General features: G+C 32.3%; 1 protein-coding gene across 1 annotated transcript; it reads left to right on the forward strand.

Moving 5' to 3' along the window:
* The first annotated feature begins 5207 nt into the window (after positions 1-5207).
* On the forward strand, positions 5208-12657 carry LOC133192589 (L-aminoadipate-semialdehyde dehydrogenase-phosphopantetheinyl transferase-like). The gene is made up of 5 exons (XM_061328580.1): positions 5208-5383; positions 8212-8425; positions 9742-9860; positions 11396-11605; positions 12376-12657. The coding sequence occupies exons 1-5, from the start codon at positions 5246-5248 to the stop codon at positions 12553-12555; spliced, it is 861 nt and encodes a 286-aa protein (XP_061184564.1). The 5' UTR covers positions 5208-5245; the 3' UTR covers positions 12556-12657.
* The last annotated feature ends 3155 nt before the right edge of the window (positions 12658-15812 follow it).

Below are 15812 nucleotides of genomic sequence, written 5' to 3' on the forward strand. Positions count from 1 at the left end.
GCTTTCATACTTCATATGTATATTCCTTGTGACAAGACCTTCCTTTGGATACCAAAATTTTGGCCCATTGACCTTGACGTTGGAGTTTGACCTACTTTAAAAAAAACTTTAACATTGGGGATTTCATATTTCACGTACATGTGTATCACTTGTGACAAGACCTTCCCTTGGGCCTTGGGCACCATTTGACCTTGACTTTGATGTCTTACTTACTTTTGAAAAACTTTAACCATCACCATAACTTTTCAACGGTTGGTGTTAGGGCTTTCATATTTCACAGGTATATTCCCCGAGACAAGACCTTTTGGGGGGGGGGACCAACATTTTTGATCTTTTGATCTGGAGTTTGACTTGCATTTGAGAAATTTTAACCTTCGTCATAAGCTGTCATACGTGGGCATCAGTGTTTCACAAACACATCTTGTTTTAAATACATACTAGTATTTTCATATATGCTGTGAATGTATTTTGCTGCGGAATGTATTTTCTTTACAAATACGTATTAATAGCGATTCTCTGTAACCACTTAAACTTCTTTGCCACGCATGGTCACCGATTTTGATAAAACTTTGCCCATTATTACAACTTGACACCAGAAACATATATTAAATAAAATTTCGTTGCTATGTGTCTTGGTTGCCATGGTAACAGCCAGAAAAGTTGAAAAAATTGAGATTTTCAGCTACTTTGAATCTTTATTATGCCTTAATAAAGACTAAGAAAAACAAACAAACCATTCTCCCAAAAACATGATACCTTGTTGCCACTTATGCTATAAAGAAACTATTTAGAATTTATCTCTTAGTAAGTGGTAACCATGGGTACGTTTGGAATACATTTTAGATGCTGAAAAATGCTGAAAAACGCTCAATATTCACCAATGATAGATGTTACATGATCAAACTCAATCAACAACCTAAGAAAAACAATAAAAAATATTTGACCTTATGTAATTAGGTATTGGCAATATTATTCTAAAAATAACTTTCATGGTTGCCATGGTAACACAGCGTAACCATGCAAAATCTGTTGCTATGATTGGGTTAATGCTACTATCTTGAGGAAAAACAATAAAATTCATGACTAACACATATGCATCCTTGGAACCTTGCAACACCGACAACATAAGAAAAATTGGGATTAAATGTTACTTTGCATTGTAACCATGGAAACAACGTATCAGTTGTTTCAAGTGATATTTTTTGCTCCTTTAGGAATTTGCTTACCTTTTAATCAAGAAACCTATTATTTGACTCACCTTGAATACTACTTAACTGGTAGAACTAAAGTTGAATATCATATATTGATAAAGTTTGTTGAAAAATACAACACTGTTGCTATGGTTACCAAGAAGGGAAAATGTTCAATTTTGTTAATTTTATGTCAATATTAAACCCTATGTGCCAGCTTTTTGCATCCACTTAGAGATTGAGTGGTAGTCAAAATTCAAAGTCAGGTTAGTTGTTCATATATATCAATCATAAACGTTTTGGGAATCTACTTATAAGGGTGCGTATCCAAGGAAACAGAATATTTTTCAGATTTTTATGCATATTTTTTCGGCTAATTTCCATAGCAACGCTCTATTTAAAGAATTGGGTTTGAATTTTTTGAAATGTGAAAATTAGGGTCACACCAATGCCTTTAAAAATTGATCATCAGTTATATAGAAATATGCTTTTTAAAAAGAAAGGATAAGATTTAAATACTAAGAGAGTAAATTTAAAATCCTTTCGAGGTAAATAAACCATAGCAACCGTTGCCAACCTGTAAGAAATATCATATTTCGTCCTTGGTATATGTTACAAGGATCTCTTGTCTATTATTTGCTTGCATTTCAACCTATAATTGTTTTTATTCTTAAGTATATGACTTTATAAAATTGAATGAACAAAATTATTACTTTTGAATACTTTGTTTCCATAGTAACGTATGTAATAGTTGATTTACCAAACATGTTTATCATGCATTTAAGACATCAGGCCTTCAACTTTCAGAAACAGTCATTGCCACTTGTTTGCTTTGCTGCAAATGTTAACTGGGGGACTCTGAACATGTTGAAAAATGCCATTTTTCAAACGTTAGGACATGTTGCTATGGTAACCATGACACGTAGCAACCAATTTTTGCCTGATTTGAGTTTACGGTATCAAAGACTTTTACCATAGAGAGTTTGGAGAAATTCTTAGACTATGCGTGCCACAGCTCCTATATAAAAGTTCAAGTCATTACAGAGAATGTCTCTTAAATCTTTATACATATTTTTAAACACGTTAATAGAGATGTTAATAAAAATAAAATATGCCTACGTGACATTTAGTCTGTGTGATTGGCACACCACTAACTCGCACAAAACTTAATCAATTAACATTCCTTAAACCTTGTCACTGCGCGGTAGAATACACAGTAGGAACTACATGTATATGCATTTTCAGTACTCTAGGAATACCAAAATGTATATTGTTTTGGCTCAATTTAATTAATTAGATTATTGTAAAAATATATCAATTGTACGTTTTAAATTAATTTTGCATTTTTTCCCTCGCAATTTTCATTTGCGTTAACTTTTTTAACTTTCCACGTCACAACTCTTTGTCTATTAAGCACACCAGTTCTGAAAGGAGCTAAATTCATAATAAAGATTAACGAAATTAAAATTATGAAGAGAGAAAATTAGAGAATGTAAATATAAGCATTTGACAAATATCATGCAAACCGTGCTAACGCGCGATATTCAATTTGTCGGCACGGACAGGTGCTATTATAGGACCGACGACATCCAAAAATAAGAATTCGATGCTTATAAATAAAGCTTGAGAGCTTTAAAATTATTTACACGTGTAATCTTATATTTGAAGGAAAGATAAGTTAACTCTTCATTAAGGTATATTTAGTTTTGACCTCACACGAAATGCCATCAGAGAAAGCGATGTGATGAGAACTTTACGATGTTTTCAAAAAATAAAAATTAAATAAAATAAAAATTTAAAATGTAATTTAACACACATGCATTTAAAAATTATATGTATATATACAAGATGTAAGTGGCAGTTCAAAGCCACCGTATGGTAGCCTTTTCTATTTCTAAATTCTTATCTTACTATCATCATGATCGTAAGATGGGATAGGAAAATGTAAGTTAACCAACTGAGAATTTTAAATATTTTGATTGCAATTATTTTGCAATGTTCACTGTGGTAGTATTTTATACAGTTAAAATCCTGGATTATTTTCTTACCAAAAACATAAAGAAGATGTAGGCCACTGTCAGTTTTGTCTTAACAAAACTAATATTTTGAATGAATAACAAGGGATTCCCGTGAAAGTAACATTCTTTTAAACTTTTGAATGACCAAATGGCTTGACCATTTCATAAATAGGTTTCTAGGTCTCTGTAGCAGTATTTTTTTCTTCTTTGATTTTTTAAATGTCACACAGCAAGTACAAGCTATTTAAAATGGCGTGTATAATGCGTGTTAGTTAGTTGCATTTTATTTTTTTTATTTTATTATTATTTTTTTTTTTTTGGTATTATCTTTATTTGCACCTCTTTAAAAAAAGACAACTCGTAGCAGGTATATATAGAACCTTCAATATAGTATTGTTGCCCCGTTTTCTTTAGCTAGTCTACACATGGGATGAAAAGTTTACCTTCGGCTACTCCCGGAATTACATTTTTCCTACCTAGAAATTTTGTGTTGTATCGGCCTTTAAACATTTCCTACATGAATTCCACTTCGTATGGGTTACTGAACTTACTCTTACTCTTAAACTTTTCATCCCATATTCGTGATTTCTATGTGTAGACTAGCTAAAGAAAATAGCACACATGTTCCTACCAAGAAATTTTCTGTTATACTGGCATCTAAACATTTTCTTCATTACTTTTTGTAAACTCTACGTCGTACGGGGTGCGTCGATTTACCCAAATGGACCCAAATGGAACCCAAATGACCCAAATGGAAACCCAAATGGACGCAAATGGAATATTAAACACATATTATCGTATTCTCAAGTTGTTACTTATTTAAAATAATGAAAATAATGAACTTGCTAATGGAGAATGTTAATTATTCATTTCTGGTATTGTATTTTAGAATACGAATTAATCTTTTTTTTATATTTGTAATAACTTTTGCGGGGGGCACGGGGCCTGTCTCCCCCCCCCCCCCATAATTTTGCAGATATATAGAATACTAAAGAAATTTAATTAGTAGTTTAAAATAATATATAAGAAATGAATAATTAATATTCTCCATTTGTAAGTTCATTATTTTCATCATTTTAAATAAGTAACAACTTGATAATACGAAAAATATATTTAATATTTCATTCGGTTTCCGTTTGGGTCCATTTGATTTCCATTTGGGTCCATTTTGATTTCCATTTGGGTTCCATTTGTGTCCATTTGGGTTCCATTTGGGTAAATCGACATGGGTTACTGTCAAGTAGGCATATGGATTTGCTCCCGGCCTGTAAAAAAATATTGTAAAAAAAAAACATATAAAATAGTTCGTTTATTTTATTTTATTTTTTATAAATATGTATTTTTTGATATGCTGGAAGCAGCCCATACACCTTTGTCAGGGTTTGTCACCGTTGGTCCCTGTCCACCAACAAAACATTTGCCTCGGATGTATGTCAACTATTTTATCACATTAATATTGAAGTGACCCATTTTAACATTTCTCCTTCTGGGTTAATAGCCTTGGAAATGGAATTTTAAAAAGCCTTCCATATCTACCCAGTGCAATTTAATATTTGGTAGCAGTAAACTAAATTATCTTCTGATCAAGATTAACAATGTATGGTCTCCATCCTTGTATTGACATTTGATAAACTATAGTACAGTCAAACCTTGTTATCCTAAACTTAATGGGACCGAGAAAAAACTGAGAGATATCTGAGGATTTGAGATATCTAGGGTAAAAATAATAGGTAGTTGAGACTTCAAAATCACTTCGACATATCCTTTGCATTCCAGATATTGGTGTTGGAGATACCGAAGTTCAACTTTATCAGTAAAAAAAATTTGAATTTCTTTTAAATAATTTATAAACCGAAAATAGGATTTTAAAAAAAATACTTGTAGACAATCAGTATAGAGGGTTCAATATCACTGTAATTGTAGACATTTAATATGAGGAGAGTTGACAGGAATAACATGGTTTGTATTAGAAAATGTGTATGTGTTAATGATTTTTTTTTATTTCAAAGGAGAAATGAAGATACAAAAAGCTAGAAAATGATAAAATGGGCTTTTAATTTCCGTGCCTGGCAGCCAACGAGATCGGAATGGATGTTTTGTGGACAGTGTATACAGAATGAGGAGAGAGAGAGAATTAAAAGATTTGTCTTCAAGAAAGATGCTAAAGCTGCAATGGTAAAACAAAAAATATATATTAGTGTTGTCAAATCGCACGATTTTTAGTAACTGGTTACTCGCTTACTTTCCCAATCGAGTACCTGGTTACTCGGATGGTTTTTACTTACACTTGAACATTGAAAACATCCTTGCTCTGCACATACACATTTAGTATAGTATCTGTGATAAATGTAATGTTTCTACATTTTAACTTTCCTTCATATACCAGTATATATTAAAAACAAACAACACACGCACTGTTTGTGAACCTTATTTACAATTATAAACAAACAGCTTCTTAATAGATTAATTTTATTCTTGAATGTCACTTGAACAAGAGCAGTTTGTCTTTGTGCAGGAAAATATTCCATATTAGCTGGCTGTTTGCGTGTTTTAAAATATTTCTTAATATTTTTCCATTCCAAATATTTACACTTTATGGATTTAAAATCGTCCTTTCTTTGAAAAGTTCTCAATGATTTTGATGTTTTGGGGTGCCATCTTGTTTAAAAAGTAATAAATAATGTGATTTTGTACTCAGATCTTCGAAACTTGTATACCCCTTGACAATCAAAGCCATTAATTAAACTGTGAAAACTAATCAAAACAAATCTATCGTATTTGTAAAATGCATGGAGACTTACGGTAAATAAAATTGGTGACATGTTGATATACATTTAAAAACAAAATATACATTTCACACTGTATAATGTCTTATATCCGAATAACCGAGTAGAAGTTTTACTAGCCGATACTTACATCCTTCGACAATTAACCGATTAACCGGTATTCGTTGACAACACTAATATATATATTAATCTCACATATAGAAACTGTAGAATTGAGCATATATTAGAAAAAAAACAAGATGTGTTTGTGAAACACTGATGCCCCCGTATGGCAGCTTATGGCGAAGGTTAAAGTTTCTTCAAATGCAAGTCAAAATCCAGGCCAAAAGATAAAAAATGTTGATACCCAAAGAAAGGTCTTGTCTCGAGGAATACACCTGTGAAATTTGAAAGTCCTAGATACAACTGTTCAAAAGTTATGGCCAAGGTTAAAGTTTTTTAAATAAAAGTCAAATGTCAAGGTCAAGGTCAAAGTGGTTGGTATCCAAAGGAAGATCTTGTCACAAGGATTACATATGTGAAGTATGAAAGCCCTAGCACCAACCATTCAAAAGTTATGGCCAAGGTTAAAGTTTTTCAAAAGTAGGTCAAACTCCTAGGTCAAGGTCAAAGGGTCAAAGTGGTTGGTATCCAAAGGAAGGTCTTGTCACAAGGATTACATATGTGAAGTATGAAAGCCCTAGCACCAACTGTTCAAAAGTTATGACCAAGGTTAAAGTTTTTCAAAGGTAGGTCAAACTCCTAGGTCAAGGGCAAAAGGTCAAAGTGGTGGTTGGTATCCAAAAGAAAGGTCTTGTCGCAAGGATTACATATGTGAAGTATGAAAGCCCTAGCTCCAACCATTCAAAAGTTATGGCCAAGGTTAAAGTTTTCAAAAGTAGGTCAAACTCCTAGGTCAAGGTCAAAGGGTCAAAGTGGTTGACATCCAGAGGAAGGTCTTGTCACAAGGAATACACATGTGAAGTTTGAAACCCAAAGCACCAACTGTTCAAAAGTTATGGCCAAGGTTAAAGTTTTTCAAAAGAAGGTCAAACTCCAAGGTCAAAAGGTCAAAGTTGTTGGTATCCAAAGGAAGGCCTTGTCACAAAGAATACACATGTGAAGTTTGAAACCCCAAACACCAACTGTTCAGAAGTTATGGCCAAGGTTAAAGTCTCATAAAATTTTGCAAAAGTGGGTCAAACTCCAGGGTCAAGGTCAAAAGGTCAAATATGATGGTACCCAAAGAAAGGTCTTGTCACAAGGAATACACATATGAAATATGAAAGTCATAGCTCCAACCAATCAAAAGTTATGGGTAAGGTTAAAAGTTGACAACAGACAGACAGACAAACAGACAAACAGATAAACAGACAAACAGACAGACAGGACAAAAACAATATACCCCCGGGATCTTTCGATCTGGGGGCATAAAAATGGTAGAAATTTGAATTATTTCAGTTACTTTTATTAGCAGTAGTATATACATGTATATATAATTCTCATTTTGTTTCACTCTCCATGCATATGATTTAAGATGTACATTAGTTGTCTCTAACAAACAAACAAACCATTGTAGATTTTTTTTATTTAAAACTTGTTTACCTCAATAACAAATTTATGTTTACTTACTGCATTTAGTAATATTGTCAATTTTTTCCTGTCTGATCAACCCTGTCTGGGTATTAGGCCAAACAAAAAAATATGTGTGGTTCCGGTTACACCTCCAAAAAAATTAGGGTAGGTAGGTAGGGTCTTTTTTTTTTTTTTAACAAAAAGATTTTCTTAATTTTTCTAAATAATACCTATCACTCCTTTGCAAGTGGCATTTAGATGTGGTGTGATAATATACTAGTCAATATTGGTAGAGGACACCTACATGCTAGCTTGCTTTGGATTTAATACTGTTAAACACTAACACTATATGTTTTGCAAGGAGGCCATCATTGCTGAAACTAAAACTTAAACCGGAGCCATTGATAGAAATCTGGGAAAATTCTGGAAAAAATATGAAAATTGCCAAAAAAAAAGTTTAGGGTGGGGGGTATAAAATAGGGACGGTCAGGTAACCGGAACCACACATATTTTTTTATTTGGCCTTAAAAGTTAAAAATATTTATCCATGCATCTTTAAAGATAAGGACTGCTCACTTATATATATAGAACATTAGTGGGAAGGATGTTTGAGATGTAGACTTTTTTTTATGGACAGCATGTAATTTTTCACCAATGTTTCAGGCTGGAAGACTTTTGATTCATAAAGCCATTGCAGACTGCTTAGACATACCATACAAAGAAATAAAGCTTGGAAGAACAGAGAAAGGCAAACCATATCTAGTCAACAAAGTGCAAGGAAGTCTGAGTTTTAATGTGTCACACAATGGGGATTACGCTGTGTTGGCCGCCTCCAAAAGTGGAATTATTGGTGTGGATGTCATGAAGTATGAAGTCCGTAGGTCGAGTATTGTTTAATTATTATTGGAAATCTATAAATGCATTTGCATGTAAATATTTCTGCATTTTTTCTCCCTCAAAGTGCATATTTTACATCTTGTTGTTTTTATGCCCTGCCATGAATATGGTCAGGGCATATAGTGTTTGTCATGTCCGTCTTCCGTCCTTCCGTCTCTCCTTCCGTCACACTTTGCGTTTAGCTCTGTTCAAAGCTCAGTTTCAAAGAAACTATCCAAGATATTTTTATCAAACTTCACATGCTGATAGATATTGATGAGAGCTATGCAATTGCATCAACATTTTTTGACCTTGACCTTTCATTTGGCCTTGACCTCACTTTTCTTAAATTAGTGTTTAGCTCAGTTTCAAAGATACCATTCAATACAGTGTTATCAAACTTCATATGTTGATACATACTGATGAGAGCTATTCAACTGCATCAACATTTTTTGACCTTGACCATTCCTTTGACCTTGACCTCACTTTTCTTAAATTAAGGTCAAACTTCATATACTGATACATACTGATGTAAGCTATTCAACTGCATCAATATTTTTTTACCTTGACCTTTCCTTTGACATTGACCTCACTTTTCTCAATTTGTGTGTAACTCAGTTTTAAAGAAATCATAATATTTTTATCAAACTTCATATGCTAATACATACTGATGTAACCTTTTCAACTGCATCAACATTTTTTGACCTTGTCCTTTCCTTTGACCTCAACTTCATTTATTTTAAATTAGTGTTTAGCTCAGTTTTAAATAAACCATTCAAAATATTTTTATCAAACTTAATATGCTGATACATATTTGTGAGAAGTATTCAACTGCATCAAAACATTTGACCTTGATCTTTCCTGTGACCTTGACCTCACTTTTCTTAGATTTGCATTTTCCTTAATTTTAAAGAAACCATAAAAAATATTTTTATCAAACTTAATATGCTGATACATATTTGTGAGAAGTATTCAACTGCATCAAAACACTTATACATAATTTGGCAAGAATTTATCATCTATAACCAACTTTTCAGATTTCAATTTCAATTTTGAAGAAACTATTCAAGATATTCTCATCAAATTTCATACACTAATACAAATTTTCATGTTGCATTACTAATATACCCTCGACGGGGCATTCATGTCCTATGGACATATTTCTAGTTTTTTAGAATTATTTCTATATACATTTACATTTTTTTAAAAAAATTGTTATTAAATCAATTTATAGCTTTTTAACAAAAAATTATTATTTTGTTTATTGTGTATCAAAAATAAATGATTGAATACTGATTTTCTTGTTATATTTTACAGGAACATCTGTGCCACAATTCTTTCACACAATGAGACGTCAGTTTACAGAATCTGAATGGAGTCAGATACAAAAATCAACAGAGGAAAGGGAACAGCTGAAAACATTCTATCGACTCTGGGTAATTCAGCTCTCTATTCATACCTCTTTTTAAACCAGGTTTACCACTAAAAACAGCTTACATTTTTATGCCCCCATAATAAAACATCAGAGGCATATAGTTTTTGCTCAGTCCGTCTGTCTCTTTGTCTCTTTGTCCACAAACATGTATTCCTTGTAACAAGACCTTTCTTTGGGTACAAACATATTTGACCTCTTGACCTTGAGTATGACCCACTTTTGCAAAATTTTAACAGACTTTATCCTTGGCTATAACTTTTGAATGGTTGGTTCTAGGGCTTTCATATTTAAAATGTGTTTTCCTTGTGATAAGAACTTTCCTTGGGTACATGTACAAATATTTATACCCCCGCTCCAAAGGAGAGGGGGGTATACTGTTTTACCCTTGTGTGTCTGTCCGTGTGTCTGTGTGTGTGTCTGTCCGTAACAAATTTTCGTCGCAGTTTTTTCGGCAACTACTCATCACAGATGCTTGAAATTTTAGCACACTCTTTGTTTAGGTATGCCAAATGGTGGGATTCATTTTTGTTCGAATTTGATCTCAACTTCCTGTTTATCCGTGCATCAGTCCGTATCAAATTTCCGTCACAGTTTTCTTAGCAACTACTCAGCGCAGATGCTCGAAATTTTAGCAATCTCTGTTAGGCATGCCATATGGTGGGATTCATTTTTGTTTGAATCCGATGTCAACTTCCTGTTTATACATGCGTCTGTCCGTACCAAATTTCTGTCTTTGTTTTCTCAGCAACTGCTTAGTGCAGATGCTTGTAATTTTAGCATGATCTTTGTTTAGGCATGCCAAATGGTGGGATTCATTTTTGTATGAATTCAATGTCAACATTTGAGTGTATATTCACATCACAGCGGGGTTATTACTAGTGAGCATTCGCTCACAGACTTCTTGTTTTGACTTTTTGACTTAATTTGACCTTGGAGTTTGACCTACTTTTGAAAAACTTCACCTCATTATGACATTAATCATGAGAACCATAATTTGAATGATCTAGAATCCACAGTAATGAGGATGTTGCATTGAGATTGTTGTGTAAAAAATTTCAAAGATTCATAAATAAAATCACTAAATATTCCTCTCTGAAACTTTGGCATGCTATTTTAAGTTCACTCTTGTCCTGAGAACATAAATACGGATATTTGGCTCATATATCTAATTTTAGCTTTGATGAATTTTTTTTCTTTATCTATTCTCAAAATACATATATTTTAACCTCCCTGCTGTGGCCTCAGCATGACCCAAAAGCCAAAGCTTGAGAAATGTTTAAGAAAGTTTAACAAAGGACAAACTTTCTCTTATCTTTTTCTGAATTATCACACCTTTATTTTGATAAACTATAATCATCTTAACACAGAGAGTCTTTGTGGCAAGTTCATTTAAAATGCTATGGTTTGGAAATAAATATTAAAATTTTGAAAGTTACAGAAAAGCTCACTTGTGCTTTTGGCTTTGGTGAACTAAAACAAAGCAAATTATCAAAAATAAATACCTCATTTTTATAGCATCTCCCCCTTTTCTTTCAGTGCCTTAAAGAAAGCTATGTCAAAGCTTTGGGTGTGGGAATTGGATTTGAAGTTAGTCGGCTAGATTTTACATTTAATACAGAGTATTTAGAAGAAAATGTAGTGACAACAGACACATTTCTCAAAGTTGATGGAGTGCATCTTTCTGAGTGGACTTTCGAGGAACATACCATGGACAATCACTGTATTGTTGTGGCACACAATCAGCAGGTGAGGTTATTTAAACAATTAAATGTCTTCCTTTGGTTGTTAGTATGAGAATTAATGTAACAACTGTTGCAGAAAAAATACATAACCTGCTTACATAGATTATGTAATTTTTTTATGCAATGTTAATTCCCAGACTACATGTAACAAACGAAGAAAATATTTAATTTTTATATATATGTCTGTATAAATAATAATATAAAGTAGGATTAAGGTTAAATATTGTATTATTGATAAGTACATCATTGTATGTTTCACTGATGGAAGAGCCACTGCTTAAGAAATCTGTACAGGTGGTTTGCTTAGTGCCATTAAAGTATTGATAAACGACCCTGGATTAAAGAAATAAAGGAGATAATATTCAGTGGATGTAAATTTATATGGATAAACTCATTTCCAAATGAAATGGCTACACAACTGGATGAATTTTAATTTCGATTTATAAATTACAAACATAACAAAAATTGGACAACAAAAGTTATTTACCTATAACAATTTTTTTTTTCTGTTTTGCTGAATAGTTTTATGTTTGCAAAAATATATTGGCATAATCAAATATAAATACTTCAGAGAAACAATAATATAGCATACATGTATTTTATTTTTGTTGTTTATTTACAAACAAGTTTCATTGGCTAAAAAAAAAAAAATCATCTCATCTTACAGAAAAACTCATCAAAAATGATCTACTAGACAGGTAAAATATCCAAAGTGAAAATCATGAAATATTTTGAATGATTTAATGACAATCATTTGGTCACAATATTTTTCAGAACACAACAATGTCAGACTGTGACAAAGAAAGTGGGAGGAAGTTTGAACATTTCAAAGTCCTACAGTTAAATGACTTGGTTCAATGTGCTTCCTCTCTCTGTGATCCTGATGAGGAATTCTGGGAACAGTTTGACCCAAAAGATGAAGCACCTCAGATACACAGGAAAACCAGTTCTTAGCATTATGATATTTTTTGTCTGGATGCATTTACTTTAATTTTGAAATGAACTGGAGAAAAATGAATAAAACCAAATCAGACATGATGTTATAGGCATTCTGTTGCTACTTATTCCTGTCATTTGTCCAAGAGCTTTTGAAAATGCCCAAGTAAGGATTCAACTCCTCCCGAACATACAATGTGGTGCACAGTTCTCTCTATTTCTAGAAAACTATATGTGTGCTTTATAAGAAAATGGGCCTTCAGCTATAATTGTGAAATATGATAAAATGCTAAAGACCTTTGCCATATTTTAATGCCTTATTGTACTAGTATATTATAGAAATCTGATGATGAAACTTGTGTATGACACGGCAAATGAAATTGCAGATTTATACCCATAAAAATCCCCCCAAACCTGTCTGATTGTTAGTCCATTACAAGCTACATGTAAGTGATTTTTTTTTCTTTTGCTCATGGTTTGAGTCGGTTGAGGTCTCAATCATAACTGAAGATCAGGGGAGGAATTTTAAGTAAAAAGTGTAAATTATTTTTCTAAAGCTGAATTTCAATTTGTACTTGACAAAAGATGAGGTGTTTGATGATTGCGATCCAACATCATTTTTCTGAAGGTCAGTTGAAAGAAATGTATGTTGAGTTGTGTAAAAATATATGATTATACATATAGTAACTAACTTTATATAAACTGTATCTGATCAAGGTGAAGAAAAAATTTGCTTCTTTATTGAATTGTTGTTTCAGTCTACAGATAGGAAATATATCCAATACACAATATTGAATGCTATGAATAAGGCAGGGTAGGCAATTCTAAACATGTTCTGTAGTTTTCCATATGGGATGTCACAAAACGCAGCTTCAAACCTCACATCAGTCTCCTATGTTAAAAAGCAAGAAAAGAATTATTATTATATATTGGAAACAGTTTGATATTGAACATATTATTTGATAGATTAGAATTTTAATGCTCTCTTTTTAAACTGGAATACTTTTTTTCCTTAAAATGGGATGAAATACTTTGGTTGAGTTAAATAATTAAAAAAGACAAACTTTTTAACGGATATTAAGTCCGTGACAATTTAAGGGGTTTGCATGAATCTGCTCCTTTTGATAAAAAGTGATAGGAGATTACCGAGTGGTGACTTGAGATCAGAATTCTGCAATATAGCACATTTCAATAGTGATAATGGTGTGCATTAATTATCTTTGAATCCTCTCTTAAGGAGGAATGGTACAACAAAATTTATTTAGGGATATTTATGGCACTTCTTTTAAAATTGGTTTAAGCAGGGAAAGATTGATATATATTGGCTCTTAATTATTTCATATGATTTTTTTGGTATTTTCTGAGAGAAAATGTTTAAACAATTTTATTTGCAAATAAGATGTTTTAGAATTTAGATTTTGTCGTCAATAAGTGCACAAATATCTAATAAAACATATCAAGAAGAGTCAGAGGGGCATTCTAAATTTTTTTAATATAAAAATATTTAAGAAAATAGAACAATTATTTTTATTGATATTTTTTATGGATAAAATTCTCAAGAAACAAATCACAAAAAAGGAAAGACTATATACATATTAATCATATTTTAAAAAGAAATTGAAATGAATTTGTGAAAATTTTCAAATTTGAACCAATCCCGATTGAAATTAAACCGACCCAGATCAAAACCAATACAAAAATCATAATTACTAAATTACTGCCTATCTCGCGCAGTTACTACAGAGAAATTCATATGCTTGGCATGTTCAATTTTTCTGTAAAACATATTACACCCAAGGAACCTAGTATTCTTGTGCAGTTGTTATACATTTCCATTTTTTATAATTTTGGTTGGGATCAGTTTAATCTAGATCGAGAGTGGTCCAAATTTGAAAATTATCAATTTTTCTTAAATTTCGCAATTCCATTTCAATTTTTTTTTTTATAAAAATAATTGCCTGATATTTCTTTTCTAATGTAAACTTTTTTTCTTAGAGATTTTATCCACTTGTTTAATAAATAAAAAAAATAAAAAAAATATTAACAAATTATGTTTTTAAAATTTGTGTGACTCTTCTTTACAAGTTTTATTTAAACAATAAAAAGCTTTTTTGTTGCATAACAAATACATAGCCCGCGTAAGTATGTGAAGCTGCAACGTTGATTCCCATTATTAAACAAAGAAAGAATGACATTTTATTGTTTATATTTATGTCTGTATAAATAATCATAGAAAGTAAGATTAAGTATGTTAAATATTATCGATATGTATTGCTTGTTTCATTGATTGAATAGCCACTGCTCATGAAATCTAAATAGACGACTTGTGTATTGATAAACGCGACCATGACGGTTTTCTTAAGAAGGAAAGATGATATTCAGTGGATGTAAATATTAGATATTTATATTGTAGTTTATTAACATCTTATTTGCAAATAAAACAGTTTATACATTTTCTCTATAGACTTTTGAAGGTGGACAGGGCTACATATACCATCTTCTCACTCACTCCTGCTTCCCAATTACTCCTTACTCATCCCCAATATATTGTGGAAAAGTCTATATATCTCTATGTAAGTCTATATATTAACAATTTTCAAAATTCTCGATAGCAACATTTCTCAAACAACATGGGTTGGGGGGGGGGGGGGATAATTATATTTTAAAGGTTGAAGATTAAAGTGATCAATCTCATAACTCCAGTTACGAATAGAAATCTAGAACAAGGCAAAAACATTGACCCCTGGAAACACAAGGGGTGGGGATCAGGTGCCTAGGAAGAGTAAGCATCCCTTGTAGACCAGTCACCCCCACCGTGAGCCCTAAGTTTTGATCAGGTAGACGGAGCAATCCGTAGTCAAATTTAGTATGAAAACAAAGGCCTAACAATTGGTATGAAATATGTCAGTGAAAATACGACCCAACGAAAGGTTGTATTTGCAAACAAGGTCATTATAATTTGCGAAATGCCGATTCTAAATGATGTTGTTGAAATCTCTGTAACATCAACTTTTTTTCAGTAGCCTGCCTCGGTTTAAAAAATTGAACGTTCTCAGATCATGCTCTGCCTATCGTATCATTAATTTTTAGCTCACCTAAGCCGAAGGCTCAAGTGAGCTTTTCTGATCACTTTTTGTCCGTCGTCCGTCTGTCCGTCTGTAAACTTTTCACATTTTCGACTTCTTCTCAAGAACCACTGGGCCAAATTCAACCAAACTTGCCACAAAGTATCCTTGGGTGAAGGGGATTCAAATTTGTTCAAATGAAGGGCCACG

Source organism: Saccostrea echinata, unplaced genomic scaffold (genome assembly GCF_033153115.1).
Source record: "Saccostrea echinata isolate AGI-Se365-2 ecotype Australia unplaced genomic scaffold, CSIRO_AGI_Sech_v1 ptg000025l, whole genome shotgun sequence".
Classification (NCBI taxonomy): Eukaryota; Metazoa; Mollusca; class Bivalvia; order Ostreida; family Ostreidae; genus Saccostrea; species Saccostrea echinata.